Below are 19,076 nucleotides of genomic sequence, written 5' to 3'. Positions count from 1 at the left end.
TAACCGTGTATATAATGTTAATATTAACACGTTTTTTTAAAATAATTTAATAATGTATCATTATTTCCATCGTTAAATATCCCACTTTAAACCTCACTATTCAATTTTTTATTTTTTATTTTTTTATTTTTTCTTAATTTTATAAACATGACTGTTCCTTTATGGCGTAGACCAGAAGAAGCAAAACAAGAATTCAAAAAAGAAAAGAAAAAGAAGAAGCAAAACAAAAGGTGGAAGGAAAAGGAAAAGGTGCTTTCTTCACGATCCGTGACGCAGAGGGTGAGAGGGAGAGAATGGAGGCCCTGAAAGCCTCGTACGGAGACGCAGCTTCCGACTCCGACGATCCAACTCCAGTCAACATCCGCTCCCCAATGCCTTTGCCCCCACCTCCTCTCTCACTCCTCAACCCTCCCACTTCCAATCCCCTTGGTAACTTACCCACCGATATTCTCTACTTCCTCTCTCTCAATTTCATATTTTTTTCTCAGCAACGAAACAGAGGTGAAGAAGATTTAATGGGTTTTAACGATTATGTAAATTTTGCTTACCAAGTGTTTGATGTTTTGATTTGAGAAGGGACTCTGGATCGCCTGCAAACTGGTCAGGCCAGTAGAGTTAGGAGCTTTCCCCATGTAGATGGAAACTATGCCTTGCATGTGTACATCCCAGGTAATTCTAATTCTTAATTCACGTCCACACGATACTTTCTTGGAAAGGATTAATATGTATATATGTATTTATGTTCCTACCAGTGTCACTACTGTTCGGAAAGTGAAACTTGTTGTTTGGCTTGCTTCTTATGCAAAATGAAAAGTGGACAAACTTAGTCCACATTGATCGCTAACTTTGGTTGTTGATCCTAATGTTACCTCGTGTTGCCATGCATGAATTCGGTAAGATGATAAAAAAAAAAAAACCCAAAGAGCTACAAAATTAGGATGAGTAATTGATGACATTAAGAGTATTTCCTCTAGGCTCTGGTTGTTTTTGGTCATGGATTCGGGTTTACTTTACTGATAATAATTGGTTGTTTGGTGATATAACCAATAAAGAAGCTTAGCTAGTAATTATACGCACACAGAAGACAGGAAAAAGTATGAAAAATGAAAACAACTCTTATGCGTAGAAACACCCACCAAAGATGCCGGTCCTCTTAATGGTTTGGAGAATTCTGAAGTAATTATGGCGAGTAGTGCTTTTTTTTTTTTAAAAAAAATCTGGCAAGTTTGAAAAGATATAGAGAATATATGATTTAACTGAAACCTATGAACCAGATAAGATTTATTTATTATTTTGTGCGTGTGTGTGTGTGTAAGTTCCAGATAAGATTTTAGGTGCATATGTGATTTTGTGTATTTTATGTATGGCATGTCTGATTTTCCGGAGGCTGTATGAAAGCAAAACAACAAAAAACAAAAAGAAGTTTAATGTGATTATGGTTGGATAAGCATTATGAGATATTCCAACTATTTCATTAATGTTTTCCTAATTCAATAGACATTTAGATATCCTATATAATTAACCCAGCATTTCAAATTCCAGAACATGTGAATAAAAGCAATATTTAAAGAACTTGAAAAAAGCATGCGTAGATTATTATTATTTTATTTTTTGTCAAATTTCATTCTTTGAAATTTGTCCTGACTGAAGGCTCTACGGGACGGTCATCACCTCTCTAGATACTTCTTGTCAGTGAAAGTTTGTGATTTCCTGTATTGGTGGGAAATATTTGTAAGGGTAAAGAGTTAGTTTATGACTTTGTTTTCTTGCCTTCGTTTCTTCAATTTTTAATTTGCTTGAGTGTATTCATTATTCTAATTCTGAAGTTTACTTATTAAATGCAATGATTGCGGAACTAGACACTCGTTTAATCTTGTGCTTTCAGTTTACATACCATCTATACCAAAGAAGGAGCTGGCCTTGTTTTTGAAAAAGATCTCATTTCTTGTACCCGGTCTTCATGTGGTTGATGTTGATGTCCCACTTAACATTCTGTGCAAAGATGATCTCAAGCTTGAACAAGTTGCCCTAGGAAGAGAATTCCACATAAGTTTGGGAAGAACTGTCCCAATCCGGGTGCACCAGATTGACTCAGTGGTGGCAATGCTTCGGCAGAAGCTTCAGTTTCAGAAGCGGTCGGATTATTTTTGCTAGCGTATGAATTCTAGCTCAATTGTTAAGCTGATATTACGAGTTTCCACATTAATGCATAGTTTTCTCCTGAAGCAGGTATTGGATTGATTTAAGTAAGTTGCAAGTTTTTGTCAATGATGATCATACACGAACCTTTTTATCAATTGAAGTTATTACGGGAGGATTAGCTGAGGTATGCTTGAATTTGTTTTCTTCTCTCTTTTCTTTTCATGTTTACTTCTGTTTTGTCCTTGTTAAGGTAGAGCTTCCAAGTTTCAAATTTGTAATTGGCACCACAGTTTTTTGCCTTTAGCCTCTTTCCTTTTTATTTTTGTCATTTTGTATGGAGCTGGTAGAATTATATGCATTATTGATGACTAGTTGGAAACAGTGAGTATATTTTTGCCCTGGTGTAAAACATTGCTTTTTGCATATCCAAATTGATAGAGATATCATCATTAGTCTGTACAGACTGTTTATAAACATTCATGTCATATGTAACAGGAACATTACACCTTTTGAAACAAGGTAAACTCATAAAGAACATAGCAAACTCATCTAGAAGTTATAACCTTACATGAGACATGAACAGTTTGGCTTTTCAGTTGCTTTTCCATGGAATTTGAATGTCTATTTATTTCAGAGGAATAGGTATAAATAGCTATTGGTCACTGCATAAAGTCCCTTTATCTTCCCCTTTAAGTTTTTGTTAGATCTTTTTTATATTTATGCTCCGTTTGTTTCGACGTAAAATGATTTTCGTCGTAAAATGGTTTCAGGGAAGTCATTTTTCTGAAAAATATTTTTCGCCAAAATCATTTTTCGGTGTTTGGTACGTAAGGAAAATCATAAATATTTTTTATATTTTTATTCAATCATATTAACCTATAAAAATCGATTTTTATTCAAAACATATAAATATTACTGTAAAATAATATGAAAATCCACCGGAGACGAAATTCCGTCATTAATTGACAGGATTTCGACTACTTTTATCGGATTCTGGCTATAGGACAAAGGTCGGAATCCGGACAGTCTCGTCAAAATCTGAGTTGGCCGGATTCCGGGCAAAATTACAGGATTCCGGCAAAACTGCCGGAATCCGGCCAGAACGGCCGGACGCCGGCATACTGGCCGGAAACTGCCAGAACCGCCGGAATCCGGCGTTTCTGGCCAGTTGGCAGAGATCCGGCCTGCCGGCTGTTCTGGCCGGGATATTCTTGCCAAATCCGGCCAGCCGGCCGGAAATCCGGCCGTTCTGGCCGGGATCTTCTGCAAGGGTATGCTCTGCTTGGGGTTCTGATTCTGTTTTAGTATATTTTAGAAATATGGCTTCTTAAGAAGCATGCTTGTTACATATATTTCTATGTTGTAGCAAATCTTTCTCTAGATATCGTCTGCTATTGTTTATATATATATATATCTGTGAGATTTATTTGGCTTCAATTTATTTCAGATAAAAAGGCAGATTCACGCTGTTAATGAGGTTTATAGGCTCCACAAGCTTCCCGAGTTCTATAAGGTTAGGTTATTATCACTCTTGTTTATTAATTTATTTATTTATCTTAGTTGATACTTTCTTGAATATACAGCAAAGAGAAAATTGCAAAGATTCTTTTACAGCAAGTTATTATGCTTGTGTTTTATGTTTCGGAGACTAGTTTACCATCCCGGATTTTCTATCACAGGATCCACGACCCCATATATCCTTAGCTTGGGCATTGGGTGACAGCAGCGATTCCCTACAGAGAGTGGTTGACGAAGAAATGAAGAGATCTAATGTAGGGGGCTCATCACAGAAATGCATCTTTACAAGTAAATTCAATGGTATTGAGTGCAAGATTGGTAAAAAAACATATAAAATATGTAAATTTCAAGATGAATAATTAAGCTTCATAATTATAGTGTCGGTGCTGAAGAGTTTTACGTGTGGTATTGTATTTGATGAGAAACATTTTGTTACTTCCACATCATCAATTGGATGATGGAGGATGGCTGGGTAAAGGAAAAGACTAAAATGTAAAAAGTTATTGTGACTGTTCATCGTTTAGTTCTACTGGCTTTTTCTAGTCAAAGAGAAACGAAATATGGCTTTGGTCTCATATCATAAGCACCCATTTCCTGTTTGTGGTAGATTGGAGGTTATTTTATTGACGTTACTAATTTCAGATTGCATTTTCCATCGCTGAGGAAGACTGGTGTAAAATTCTGTCTAGGTTTACAAGTGAAATACCAGTGGGGGAAATGGTTTTCAACTATTGAGAAAAAATGTAGCCCCTTAAGGTAATTTTCAGTGGTGGACATAGACTTTCAAAATCGAACCACCCCAAAATTTGTTGCTTTTTCTTTCTTTGCTTCCGCTATATTCTCTTTCATTTTATATTTTAGGGATAAATGCACTTTAAGTTCACGTGGTTTGAAGTTTTGACAAATAGCTCTCTGAGTTTTAAAAATTGATTAATCACTTCGTGTGGTAAGCATAAAAGAACAAATTAGTCCATATGGTTAGAAAATTGACAAAATCCATTACTATGCTAAATTGGGGTAGTTTGGGCACTCCCCTGAAAAAAAATAATGAGGGGGAGGCTGGTCGGTTTGATTCTTTCTGATGTGACAATTTTGTCAACATTTCTAATGACAATGACTAATTTATTATTTTTTGGTTACCTCCGGGGGCAAGGAGCGATTAATCACTTTTTAAAACTTAAAGAACTATTTGTTTAATGCTATAAAGAAAACTCATATCTACCTTGTGTTCTTCCAAAATTGATATGAATTTTAAAATCACTATTGAATCAAAATGTAATAGCGGTCTAATGGTGATTTTAAAAGGCACACCAATTTTGAGAAGATACAAGAAAGACATAGTTTTCCTTATAGCCTTACCCAACCATGAAATTTGTATATGGATGCAGACAAATCCCTAGGAGAAATAGATCACACACTACACAGAACAACCATAGCAGCTAGCGCCCTACCCAGACAACCATGGGAATAGAGATTTCAGAGTGACATTTTGAAATGAAGATGCAAGAGGGAGCAACGTTTAAATATCCTTATCAATTAGTTTATTTATTAATTTGCTTGTTTACTTTTACTTTTTGCATAGAAAAATGCTGAACTCTCGACAGTAGAATACAATTTATTGGCAAGATGTCCATAATTTCTTTGAGCTGTTTGTACTTCGTATATACAAAAATTAGTTACACTTATGGCTCCTCTTCTGAACCTTGGCATTAGAATGCAATTTATTGGCATATAGATGTCCATATGCTTTTTCTCTATACACAAATTACTTGGTGTTGTCAAGAAGACAATTGTGGCAAGACAGCAGCTCATGATGATACAGCTCTAGTCAAAGGGATCAATCCGAGGGTCATGTTCACTAGCCATCGCCATTCCTGTACAAAGGCATGTGGGGCACATAACCTGCCAAATTGAAAAACGGTGTTAAAACTGAACATGGAGGTTTGAAACTTAAAAAAACAAAAGAGCGAGAGAAAGAAAGAAATAAGTTAGTGATATTAGGAATTGCAACTTTGTTTACAGTTTCATAAGAATCAGAATAATGGCCGAAGATGTTTTTGTTTTGATTCCATTCATTAGTGATGGGATATAGAGCATTAAAACCAAATTGATTCCATTAAATCATAATCAGAATTTGATTCCATATATATCAAATTTCTCATTCAATATTGGAAAAAGAACATTAAAACCAAATTGTTAGATGTCCAACCTTTCCAGATCCTGAGCAGTTTGAACACCTTTCTGTTTTAGGTGAAGATAGAGGCCGATCTCCACCATTGACCGTTGATACCGGTTCAATAAGAACTAATGATCCAGTGTTTGAACAGCGAGCACAAGCGAGATATCCTGCATTTTAATCAATTAGAAAAGATAAGAGTGGATATATGTATCCTCTTCTCAGGTATCAGATTCTCAAGTATGAACTCATAACTACTTGCTTTCACTTATTTATCCAAATGGTAATCTAAATTGCATACAACACATACAAGGTAATTCACATCAACTCAAATTGGAGGTTTATGTTTAATATGAATTTCAGAGAAAGATCAAAATCATTTCATGGGATAATTCCATGCACTGGAGAAAACTACAGAAGCAAAACCCACCAGTTTGGGTGCGAGTCTAGGTTACAACACTATATGTTCTGAGCTTTCAAAGTCTCCTTTATTTTACTTTAATGGGTTTTTTATGCTTTACCAACCCCCCCCCCCCCCCCCCCTCCTTTGTTCTTTGACTAAGGTTCAATATTCCCTTTCATTGATTGAAATTTCTAAATTACATAAAGACCATTCCAACCCCACGTTTTAAGGTTTCAAAGTTCCTTTTATTTTTAATTAAATGTGTTTTACGCTTTACCTCCTTGTAGTTTGCTCCAAGTTTCAATCTCATCTTTTCACTTCAAATTGCATCAATGTCAGCCATGTCCTTTAACAAAGTGTCATTTTGTCCCTTCATTAATCAACGCCAGATCCAATAGAAATTCAACCCCCCATGAACAGAATATGATTAATTATGAGAAAAGACATGATGGCCTAAGGGACTGAAGATGCAGACCTAGATTGAGCTGAATGAATCTGTGTAGCCCACTAAATATGGGCTTACTTCATCTCTTTGGAAACTGAAAGTTCCATTTTGGTTCACTCGAAGTACTCGAGTATAGTACTGGAGCCAAGATCTTATGCAAGTGGGGGCAATAAACAATTCATAAGATATGATTGAACAATAACAAAAAAAATAAAATAAAATTGTTTCGCATATATCATTTTCAACAAAAATAAATAATGTTTTATAATTGTCTTAGAGCATCCCCAACAAGCTCTCTATTTCAAAGTTTTCACTAAATTTTGGTGAATATCTTAAAAAAACTCATTTCAACAAACTCTTTATAATTTCTCTATTTTGTCTCTTGTCACAATTCCAACCCTAAATTTGGCTCACAAATTCTATGAGCTATTCAATTTTTTATCACTTTTTAGAATTCTCTCCCCCCTTTCACTTCACTTTTCATTTTTCCTCTCTCCTCATTTGTTAAGAGTAGTTGCTTAAAACCAATAAAAAATTAATATTCAGTTAAAATAGAGAAATATTTGGAGAGTTTGGTGTAGGAAGTTTGTTAAAAGTAATAGTTAAAATAACAAAAAATAGATTTTTTAGCTAAAGTTTGGTTAAAGTTTGGAGAGCTTGTTGGGGATGTTCTTAATGAGTTCAAATATTTGGAAGCCTATAACGGATTAATGTTGCAAACTTAATTAAACTAATATATGAGATTTATGATCTGCATAATTTCAGGCAACCAATTCATTTAACTATAATATTATATCAACAAATATTTTAAGTAATCAATTCCCCTTTGTCATACCAAAAACAATAATTTTAATCCATTAAAAAAATCATGAAATGTAAACCCTAAACTACAGAACCACTCATATTGCATATAAAAACCAAGCAATTGACTCAATTGAATTACAAATTTTAGGCAAACAATTCAATTGATTACATGATTTGATTAATTAAGGGAAAGCAAATGAGGCGAATTAGATAAATACACAAAAATAGATAAATACACAAAAAAAGTTTCTAAAAATTAACCCTAACTTATTTAAAAATTAAAATGAGGCGAATTTCCCAACTTAAATGTATGTGGCTCCGCCCCTGCTTGAGTATAATAGTGTACAACATCTCAAACATAGATATTAAAATAAGTGTACAAGTAGAGAGTTGTAATACGAATATGGGGGAGAATCCAACATTCATACCAGTTCCAAGACAATATTTGCATCTTTTATGCTCCTGTTGTTTTACATTGTTTATTTCAACTACCATCAATGCTGAGATCACCCCAACTGCTCCTCCGGAGAATGATGCCACGATGGGATCAACCTGACTGCAGTTTGTGACAGGAAAGCTGGTTAATAAACAAATCTACAAACAGAAGTGTATTGGAACCATCTATAATATTCATATCAAGGGAGATTAAACGCAGCTCATTACTGAAATGAGCTTCTTTAAAGTTTGAAGCTTTTGGAAAAAAATTAATGGCAATAAAAGATGGTAACAGAACAACTAAATATTACTTTATTTCAAAGCTTTGATCTACGATCTTAAGAATGGAGCAGTAAGTCATCATTTACCCCACCCTATTGTTATCTTCTTCTTCTTCTTCTTTTCTTTACTAAACATTAAAATCTTCGGACAACAAAAGTTCTCATTGTTGGCAGCGTTTGAAAAATTTAAAATTAAATACCTAGACAATATCTGGAAGATGTTGCACCACATTGAATCACACGCAAACAGGATGTACTTAATGTTTCTCAGAGTCCCCTTTTCTGGCAAGAATTTTGAGCCAAAATGAGTTTAGGATGTTAACCAACAGAAAACTCTTTCTTGTTGTCAATATTAAGTAATACTTGTTCCCTTACCAAACATTGCAGAAAGGATAACGGAAAACCAGTTAGTATACTTATCTCCAGTTTTTATCACCTTTCTCAGATTCAAATACAATTTATTTATCAAACATTTTTGTTACAATAGAATATTGGAATTGTGTGATCAACTACGGAGATTCTTGTGCGTCCTCCCGACGCAGGAAAGGCAAGGCGCACATGGTGTAGGGCTGGGGTCCCCGTAGGTTTTGGGGTTGGCTTTTCTTTGTATTTGGGTTTCTTTTTCTTGTTTTTTGGGTTGTGGGTGTTTTTTTTGGGAGGGTTGATCGGGTTTTCTTGTGTGTTTTGGGGGATTTGTTGGGTTGGGGTGCTTTCGGGGCAGGTTTGGGTGTTTGACAGGGGCTTCTTCGGGTTTTAGGGTTGTTCTTTGTTGGTTTGTTTGGGTTTTTTCCTTTTGTGAGCTGGCTTTGGTAGTTCTTGTGTATACTCCCGGTGTACTTAGGGGCGCCTTGCTTTTTATAAAATCTTCTTACTTATCAAAAAAAATATTGGAATTGTTTTTCATCCAAATAGCCCTTAAGAACTAAGAAGTGGCATAATTTCAGTCAATTAAAGATAAAGACAGAAGTGCATCACTAGAAAAACTTAAAAGGAGCCGGCTTGAAGTTGTAGCTTTTGAACAGGGAAACTGCTTACAATTAAATTAATTGTAGAGATATTATTCCATTTGTCCCATATTGTTTGTCCGCTATTTCATTTTGACATGTTCCGAAATATTATGTAACTTTGAAAAGTGAATAGATACAATTTTAATAATTTTCCTAACTTACCCTTTGTTTTATTTAAAAATTCCATACCTCTTTTCTACTTTACTTTATTTGACAAAGAGGCTAATTTTGAAGACTGGTAACTTTTTACTTTAAAGATAATACATTAAATTATGTCCCTTTAAAAAATTGAAGGTGGAAGAATATTTTGGAATGGAGGTAGTGTCAACATTTGGTTGGAAGAACAGATATACAAGGAATAGAAATTGATGTTTGGGATGATGAGTCTAGTTTCTAAACCACATATAAGTGGTAAATGATACAGTAATTTTTGGAACATGAACATTTTCATGGAAAAATTCTGCACATTTCAACAAGCAAGTGAAAATCAAACTCAAACCAGCCAAAGCTAGAGAAATTGAGTAGTAAGAGACCTAGAAATGAGTTGTACCTCAATTGCATTGGTAAATGCATACTCAGGATGAAATCTTCATATGATGTGCCTCCTAGTCCCAACTTAAGCTCCAACTGAGACATGAAAGAGGAAGCATAAGGAAAAGATAGAATTTAGAAACTAAAAGCATGTTTCCCAATGAACCAAGAGTTATTTATATGCGTCCCCATGTTCACCTAGGTCCTAATTTATTCTCTAAATTTATTGACCATCCTAAAACTTAAATGGGGAAACTTAAATGGGGAAACTTTAAAAAGCTTTCAGTAACTTGGAGACCCATTGGTATGAGCTACACAACCGGAGGTAGTTGATATATCGGGCCAGCCACATTAACTATAGTTTAGCATTCAGCTTTCTCGTCATCCATATCTTCTGTTGAATTCGAGAATGTCATACCCTTTCACAAAAGCCCATTGTCACTTTAAATTCCTAGTTTTACTAAAACTTTAGGATTGTTGACCTACCACTCATTGTTTGTGCTCTAACAGTGCTCCAACCCAACGGATCTTAAACTCCCACGTCCTCCATCGGCAAGGACTGATCTAGTACATTATTTGGATCATCTTTTCTTTATTTTGATGCCATAGTGATTTGCAAATCTTACCAAAGGTATTTTGACTTGGTCATCTAATAGTAAAGGCAAAGCATGGTTGAATATAACATATTCTACATGGAAATTAGAAAAAATAAAGATGTGGGAACCATGATATCAAAGAGAACTTTTTGGTCCAAGAGTGAGCATCCATGATAGTCTATCAGATTATCAGCATCTTATTTCATTTACATTTGTCTTTGCTTTAAGTTTCTAGAGTTAGGGGTAGTTAGGTAATGTATGTAATTGCGAGATGTAGGCCATAGTTGTGGGTCATGGTTTTTATTTTATTACCATATGAATCTTGTTAATTTAGTTTAAAGTAACCACCAAAAAGTGAACGCCATGAGATGATTTCCTAGTGCAGCTGTCCACTTCAATTTGACTAGCATACACCAGCTACACAACACTACTAATTGCAGCTGTCCACTTTATATACATTCTAGCTTTAAAAGCGAATTCCTTTCAATTAACATGGATGACGGAACAAACAACAAAATATGGCATTCTTAATTTGCACTGAATCCATTGGGCCATTTTAGCTTGCATTAGAGGTGAGGATAGATGTGCTCCTCATACTAGAGGAATCATTCTTCATGGTCCAATTCTGAAGACTAGTGTACTTTCAAATCCAAAATACTTTCCATTAGTATAATCAGTCATTAGTGGTCTAGCTGTATGGCTTATGACACTCAATCACAATACGGAATATCACAATGCCTCTCCTCCCATTTGATATACATATATAATGCTCTAAGTCAGGATTTAAAACTTATCAAAAAAAAAAAAAAGTCAGGATTTAAAAACAACCAATATCTTCTACTTGCTGGAAAATACCAGCCAAGCATTTAACAAAGAAACATCCTTTGAACAATAAAAAGGAAAATGTGGCCGGACAGTGTATAAACAGAATTCTTAATTAAGTCTTTTACTTTGAACAGGTAGCATTTCCATGCTCATTTTTCTCCAACAAAAGGGACCATAATCAAGAATTCAAACCAGTACAATAAAAAGATACAAGATTACACGGCCTTAGAACATAATTCCTTCAAACCAACCTTACACACAATATACGCACAGAGTAAAGTCAAAACAACAAAAAATTAATGTCTATGAATCATTGGTAGAACATAAGATTAAAAGAAATGCTATATACTTCACCCTCATCCCACTGGACTAATGTGATAGTGCCCATAAGACCTTGGATTTTTTTACCTATACTTTTTAATAAGAGCTGATGGGCACTGTCACGTCAACCCAGTACAATAGGGATGTAGTATATAGAACTAATCTAAGATTAATCCAAGAAATACTTACAGCGGGTGCTAGAAGGCCCCCAAAAAGGATAATCCCAGCAATAAGAGAAAAACAAGAGGCATAATACAGCTTGAGGTTTTCTGAACTCTGCACGCAATATATTGATTATCTACCACATGATCAACATCTTGAAGGAGAACATAGCTCTAATTTTCTATGATTCAAGAACAAAGCAAAAATTCAGGTAACATAAATTGGGTTGAAGAATAAGTTATTGAAAGATGTAGTCTCCATAAAAATACTAACCTAAGTCTCTATGGGGGCAAAAAAAAAAACTCACCAAAGGAGGCAAGAATGGAATGAATGATGGAAAATTAGGAAGTTCACTCTCTTGCTCTTCCTTTACAATTCCAAGTTCTGCGTTTTTAATCCTCTGCTGTATTCTCAGCCTACGAACCTACACATACTGAAGAATGTCAATAAAAAGAAATGTAATCAGCTAGGAATGCAGGCAGAAAACAGGCAATTTATTCTGAGCCATTATTTGAACTTTATTAAGCATGATAAATAAGATACTGCACTATGTGTTATTTATAGTTAGACAAGTGGAGCTACGCATAAAGCTAGAACTACCAAAGAAATGTAAAATCAAAATGAAAGCCTAAGCATGGATAAGAGTCAAGAAACATGAGATGTTAGATTGAAATCAATATTAACAAATATATAAAAATAAAAAAAATAAAAAATAGTAGGAAAATAGTGAGTAACAATAGCTAGACTTCACTCTGGGTACAAGGGTAGGGGAAGACAAGCAAACGTATATTTGTGTAACCAATAAAAAAGCCTAACTACACAATACAGGCAAGCGCTAGTAAATGCACATTTTAAGACAGGCTGGAGAGGGAGAAGAGAGAAGAGGGAGGAAGAGGATTAACGGCCTAAAATAAGATAAAAGTCTCAATTAGCATACAGGTCTTTGGACATCTGATGAATTTCATAATGATAAAAATAAAATAAAAAAATGAAAAGATGCAACACTTTTTTTTTAATGAATAATAATTTATTAGAAGAAAGAAAAAGCCCTCGTACATGAAAAGTATACAAGCTTCCCAACTCTCCCCACTCATACAAGAAGCCTCTCCTCTTCTGAACAATTGAGAGACTGGATCTCTCTCTTTTTTTTTTTCTTTTTTTTTTATAAGTAAAGTATATTTCAAATAAACGCGCAGAGACTATGTCTACAAAACCTCCTTGTTCCAACGTTTTAAATCAAGCTTCAACCTTTTTTAAGCTTGTTAGCAAAAACAAAACAGGGAGTACTGACTACTGAGGCATTGTTAGGAATCCCACCATTGTTTCACCAGGTCTACAAAACCTTTTGCTTTCAGCCACATGTTCTCAAATTTAAATGAGTGTGATCCTCTAACCAAACCTCTGCTATCAAGCATTATAAGAAAATGATCTGATAAGGGTCGAGGAAGATGGCTCTAAATCAGGTTTGGAAAATGCTCTTCTCAATCCGAAGAAACAAGGAATCTATCAATCCTGGAAATAGAAGGCGGGTTTTGGTTGCTAGACCAAGTGAAATAACCTTCTGCCAACAGGAGATTCATCAACCCTGTTTTGAAATAAAGTATGAAAATTTCTTCATTGCAACAGTTAACCGATTCACCTCGAATCTTTCGTTCGGAAAGCAAGTTACATTAAAATCTCCCCTGGTGCACCAAGCAACTTCCCACCAACTTAAAACCCTTGATAACTCCTCCCACAAAAAATGCCTTTCAGAGTTTGCATTAGGACCATAAACTCCCGAAAAAGCCCAATCAAACTGGTCCAAAACAAATTTGAATTTACATGAGATAAAGAAAGTGCCTACCACCCCTTCAATTCATTCTACTGTATGTTTATCCCACACCAAGTGATGAAGAGGATACTCCCCGAAGCTCCTATGGCTGACAGAACAGACCACCCCATAAAAGATCCGCCCCACATGCCCTGAACATTGCGAACAATGCCAGCTGAAATCTGCTCCATTTTAATTCCTTGGAGGCACATTCTGTAAGGCTTCCAACTTTTCAACAAGTTGCTAATGTTGAATCGTTTCCTTGCATCATTAAGTCCTCGAACATTCCAACTAATAATTATAAAATTCATAATGGGGTAAAAGCCTTGCCACGATACCGTGGAGGAGGACAGAATTTGATGGATACCTCTTAGAATCATAGTTCATTGAGCAAGCCAACCTGAGGAGTTCCCTCACTCCTTTAACCCCACTCCTTGTTTCCATTTAGCAAGAGCCCAACGTTACTTTGTAACCCTTCTGGCCGGATTCAATTGTAGAGAACAACTCTAAAACCTCATGTTCAAAGCCTTCGTAAGAAACCCACAAAACCTTTTCAAGCCCATACATACAACTCTTGACCCGTTCTGAGTACTCAAACTTTCGTGCCCATGGGGTTGAGGAATTGAAAGAGTAAAACTCGTGAACACTACAAGGGGCATCCTCTTTGCAAGAGGGAGCCACAAAAACGGTGTTGGAGCACTCAGAATTTGCTAAGGCAGCTCCCTTAGAGAGATTGAGAATAATCCTATCAAAACCATTCTCAGGGCCTAACTGGGAGAGCAACTGAGTCTGGCTTAGATGAAGGGGAGAAAATACGACAAAGGGAACAAGCCTCGAACAATACCCAGCCACTGTCAAGACTGCAGCCATGTTCCCTGACGTGTTCTAACCCTCTACCGCCGCCCTTGCCTTAGGTTTCGTCAACGCTTCAACTACCATCGCGATGTACAACGAGAGGAACAATGTTGACCCACATAATGTCCGAATGGACCATTCACCTGAGCCTGATAGACGACCCAAGAATCGACTCGAGACTCGCAGCTCAGGCTAAATGCATGTTAACTAGTGCAAGCTAATGTCCACTGCTAAACGGGCCTCTGGGTAACACAGATCTGAAGCCATTCACAAAAAACTTCTATAATGAAGCCCACTGGTAGCATGAGGATTGGGGTAGGCTGTGAGGGCTTGAGGCTTTATAATCCCGCTGGATGCATATGGGCTGGAAAGAGCTATGAGAGCCTGAAGAAGGGCACATTATTACCGAGGTATCTTTAACAACCTGTTGTTTGCATGAGGACTAGATTGGGCTATAAGAACATGAAGCAAGGCTCGTTACTGCACCACATTCTTTAGAACCAGAAGTTGGGAGAGAAGCAGAAATTTGAGTGTCTTATTATTTCTTGATGATCTTTACTCATACAATTAAATTTTTCATAAAGAGGAGCAATGTTGTCTAATATGAAATACAATAAATGGGAAATAAATAAAATAAAATTTAGGAATCATATCAGAATCAAATCAGCCGCATATCTTCAACACTCCCCCTCAAGCTGAGTTGAAGATGTCTCACATGCCCAACTTGCACAAGGTTGAATAAAGAACACTAGTTAACACTCCCTTCGTCAAAATATCAGCAAGTTGCTCCTTGTCTTCATATGAGGGGTACAAATCAACAATACACGCAATTTTTCCTTAATAAAATGTCTATCAATTTCAATGTGTTCAGTTCAATAATGTTGAAGTCGATTATGAGCAATATTAATAGCGGCCTTATTGTTGCAGTCTAATCTTTTTTTTGATAAGTAATAAACTAGTTTTATTGAATGCGTAAAGCTCTTCTAAATACACTGGCAGTATACAAATGAATCACCCAGCAAGAAAGCGAAAAACGAAACAGCCCACAAAAACAAAGAAACCCTCAACAACCAAAAATCCACATACCCAAACCTTGAACAGAAGCCCACAAAATGCACTCAAGGCTACACTAATGAAACCCAAACAAACCCACAAACCAAAGACCTTGAACCCAAAATACCAGCTCCCACAAACCCACAAAAACCTATCTTTTCCTTCGCATGTTGGGATGACAAGCAGCCAGGGGGTAAAAAATCAGCTCCCCAGACGGGCCAAAAGCAACCAGCGGAGCATAACCAACAGAATCTTATCCAAGTTCTTTCAGCAGAATCTTCAACCATAATAACTCACATATCGCGTGGACCATGGCTCCGAATTCAGCTTCTACACTAGATCTAGCAACCACTAATTGTTTCTTATATATATATATATATGTCTTTTTATCAAATAAAGGGATTGAAAACTGTAACACACACACACACATATATATATGCCTCTATCATTAGAGCTGGTAGTCCCCGTTTCTGGTGTTTTAGTCACCTTTCAATGGCTCCCTTAAATGTGCAAGGAATTGCCCTCTTGAGTAATGGAAGCGGGCAACTCCCCGAAAATGCCCTTTGTCGTTGGGGCTAAAAATCTTGCTCGTTTCTAGGAACTCAGTAACGTGACCAGTAAGTCAGCAGGCATTGAGGCAGGCAGTCAGTACAAGAGTAAAAGTAGGGACTCTTTTTCGAGACATAAGGCCCCGAAGGAATGAGATGCAGTTCTTTAATCACTAATGTCGTGGCGAAGGTTATACCTCAAAAAGTCAGTGAAGCTAAGGTTATGTGTGTGTGTGTGTGTTTTGGATGAATGAGTAAAAGATAATAAAAACATGCTTAAATGGATGTTTGATAACAAAGGAGAAATTGAAATAAAAATAAGCAATAAGTAAAACTAATCAAATTGGTATAATTGAAGTATGGCAAACCACTGTACTTAAAGTCAATTTCAGCCCTTCAAGATTGTAGTCTAGTGCAACAGGCTGGGGGTAATTGGTCTCCAGCATTAAGAAACCGCTAGAGACAGTTAATCACAAGTGATCATTTCCAATATAAATTCAATTGGCGGACCAATCAAAGGAAGAATAAGAATATTTTTTTGGACAGAGCAAGTAATAAGGAATAAGAGAGATTTTGAATTGTATGTTGGACTCCATAGGCAAGAATTGATAAAGAAGACATTGAGGAGCAGTTATAAGAGTGTAGACGAGGTAGTAATGGCCCATTATTATAGGAAATTTGTTAACTTTTTCCATTTTTTTGTACATATTTATGTCCAAGTTTACAAGATATACTTTTGTATACTCCTTTTCAATACTAACACAAAATTGATATATAAAGAATCTCGTTTGAAACTCTTTATTTTGTGTAATGTTATGAGGTTGATTTTCAGGAGTATTATAATTATAAAAGAGAATATTTCTCACAGACAAACTAAATTAATCCTGATAGCAATCATAGAAGCACAGTGAATGATTTTCATAAAGAGAAAGAGTAGCTACTCATCCACTCACCTCTTCCATATGCAAAAAAATTTTGTTCCGACGACTCCGAATGTTATCCTGAATCTCTTGCAATTCCATTTTGACAAAGTCTTGCACTGTTTCAGGCCCTTCTATTATACAGAATCTGAATCCAAAATCCCAACACACCAACATCATTAACCAGATGATTCAATCATTTCAAACAACAATAATATGCTTCCCAAGCAGAGAGAGAGAAAGAGAGAGTCACCCGGCGGCGGTTTTGTCCGTAGGATCGGAGTCGATGGAGGGAGCAAAAGAAGAAGAAGAGGAGTCGGGGTCGGAGGCCCTCGATCGCCATCTCGAGCTTAGCTTATTAGGGTTCACATGACGAAATCTCGAGCCCCAGAAATGGCAACCGTTGGGACACGGCGGGTTTGGCGGGTACGAGACCGCCAATACTCGACCCGCACAGAGCATCCTCTCAAGTCTGAAACCAAGACGCTCTCTCTCTCTCTCTCTCTGTGTATCCAATTTTTAGTGGGTGAGCTTTGGTAATGGAGTCGACATATCGAGTGGAGTGGGTGTCTGGATCTGAGGGTATATTTGAAGATGTTATGACAGGGATCTTTCAGGTGTGGATATATATATATTATATGGATTATGGGACGACTTTTTTTTTTTTTATCTGGTGGGAAAGTAGGTTGTTAACATCGTTCGCCACGTGGAAGGAAGGCGTTGGTGGGGTTTTGTTTTTTTCCTTTTAAAGAGAATATGGAATTTTGGTTTTTCAAATGGTGTGAGTTCTGTTGGAATCCAACACAAAATCCAATCCGCTCGCATGAACGTCTTTTTCTTTCTTTCTTTTTGACAGTATTGTTAGGATAAGGATATTTTTAAATTATTTGGTAAAATTTGAGAGAATTAATACTAGTAATTATGAGATATTACTTATAGAATTTATCTGACCAAATAAAAATTAGGTTGTTCAACCAATTATCCGATCAGGTTAGTCTCATAAGTGATATTTTACAATCACCTACTTGAATTCTCTCGAATTTTGACAAATAATATGAGAGGACCATCACAAGTTATTATAGAGAGTCTCAAACTTGACCCTCAAACCAACTTTTTTTCATTTTCTTTTTTCTTTTTTTTTTTTTTTTTTTTTGGTTACACATGCACGTAAAAATTATTATTAGATCTAAAATTCAATAATAATCTATCTAAATCTATTGGTGATTTTTACTACAACGTTAGAGAGTGTGCACTTGAAAGTGCGAGAATGAGAGTGTACACTTAAAAGTGCGAGAATGAAAGTGTGTATAACATTTCTTTTTTCTTTTAATTGACATAATTTGTTAGTGTTTAGCATTAAATAGTTAGATCATAATTCATAAATAGAAAATACGAAATGAATTAGTACGCAAAATGTTATAGAAAATACTTCTCCATTATATAATGGAGTTCATAAAATTTATGTAACTTGGTTGCGTTTTGCACAAAATGAAACCAAACTAGAATACCCTTTGATTTTTTATTATAACAAAAAAGAGATACACACAATTTTAAGACTACATATGATTTTTAGAGAGACCGGAGAAGATAGATTTTATGTATCTAAAAGTGGTTTACAGTGGACTATTTATAGTGTTAAAACGACAATTTTAATGTCTATTCAATAACATACATGTAATTTCGCACTTAATCTCAACCATTATATCAAACATAATTTGATCTTACAGTTAATTTTACTAATGATATAGTAAATCTAACTATTGGATCAACCTTAGGCACATCTGGTGCTTCGCACCATAATAAAACATGCACTTAAGTGATAAGTGCCAAATATTGTATATTTTGACCTATTAATTTGCATGAGTTAGTCATTTAGCTTTGTTATTTTCTGATGCATTTTGCTAGTTTTGGTGTTTTAACATTTTACAGGTCATTAAGTAAAAAATAAAAGTTTTGAAGCAAAAATGTGAAAATTCGAATTTTAAGGCAATGGGCTCGAGCACAGTCCTGTTGAGCTCGAGCTCACAGCAGCCAACAGTTCTTCAAGCCGAGTGAGCTCAAGCCCATCCCTGTTGAGCTCGAGCGCACATGCCCTTAGCAGCCATCAGCATACCGCGATGCACCACAGAACAGACATTCAGCCCAAGTGGGCTCGAGCGCAGAACTTCTGGGCTCGAGCGCAGAACTTCTGGGCTCGAGCACAGTCTGCAGAACTGGCAAAAACGCAGACTTGTACTAGAACTC

The 19,076-nt window shown here is 36.0% G+C and overlaps 2 protein-coding genes across 2 annotated transcripts; one reads left to right on the top strand and one right to left on the bottom strand.

Moving 5' to 3' along the window:
• The first annotated feature begins 179 nt into the window (after window positions 1-179).
• On the top strand, window positions 180-4,235 carry LOC133870949 (uncharacterized). Its single transcript, XM_062308250.1, has 6 exons — window positions 180-429; window positions 577-669; window positions 1,886-2,135; window positions 2,230-2,326; window positions 3,590-3,655; window positions 3,822-4,235. The coding sequence occupies exons 1-6, from the start codon at window positions 294-296 to the stop codon at window positions 4,017-4,019; spliced, it is 840 nt and encodes a 279-aa protein (XP_062164234.1). The 5' UTR covers window positions 180-293; the 3' UTR covers window positions 4,020-4,235.
• A 1,012-nt stretch (window positions 4,236-5,247) lies between these two features.
• Window positions 5,248-17,441, bottom strand: LOC133871264 (protein ORANGE, chloroplastic). The gene is made up of 8 exons (XM_062308671.1): window positions 17,086-17,441; window positions 16,866-16,980; window positions 11,954-12,070; window positions 11,674-11,760; window positions 9,762-9,838; window positions 7,917-8,044; window positions 5,870-6,006; window positions 5,248-5,562 (listed from the first exon to the last, which is right to left on the bottom strand). Exons 1-8 carry the CDS (start codon window positions 17,292-17,294, stop codon window positions 5,485-5,487), a joined length of 948 nt encoding a protein of 315 aa, XP_062164655.1. The 5' UTR covers window positions 17,295-17,441; the 3' UTR covers window positions 5,248-5,484.
• Window positions 17,442-19,076: the final 1,635 nt, after the last annotated feature.

The sequence above is a fragment of the Alnus glutinosa genome, chromosome 6 (assembly GCF_958979055.1).
Source record: "Alnus glutinosa chromosome 6, dhAlnGlut1.1, whole genome shotgun sequence".
Taxonomy (NCBI): Eukaryota; Viridiplantae; Streptophyta; class Magnoliopsida; order Fagales; family Betulaceae; genus Alnus; species Alnus glutinosa.
This window is presented reverse-complemented; position numbering and strand designations above follow the sequence as displayed.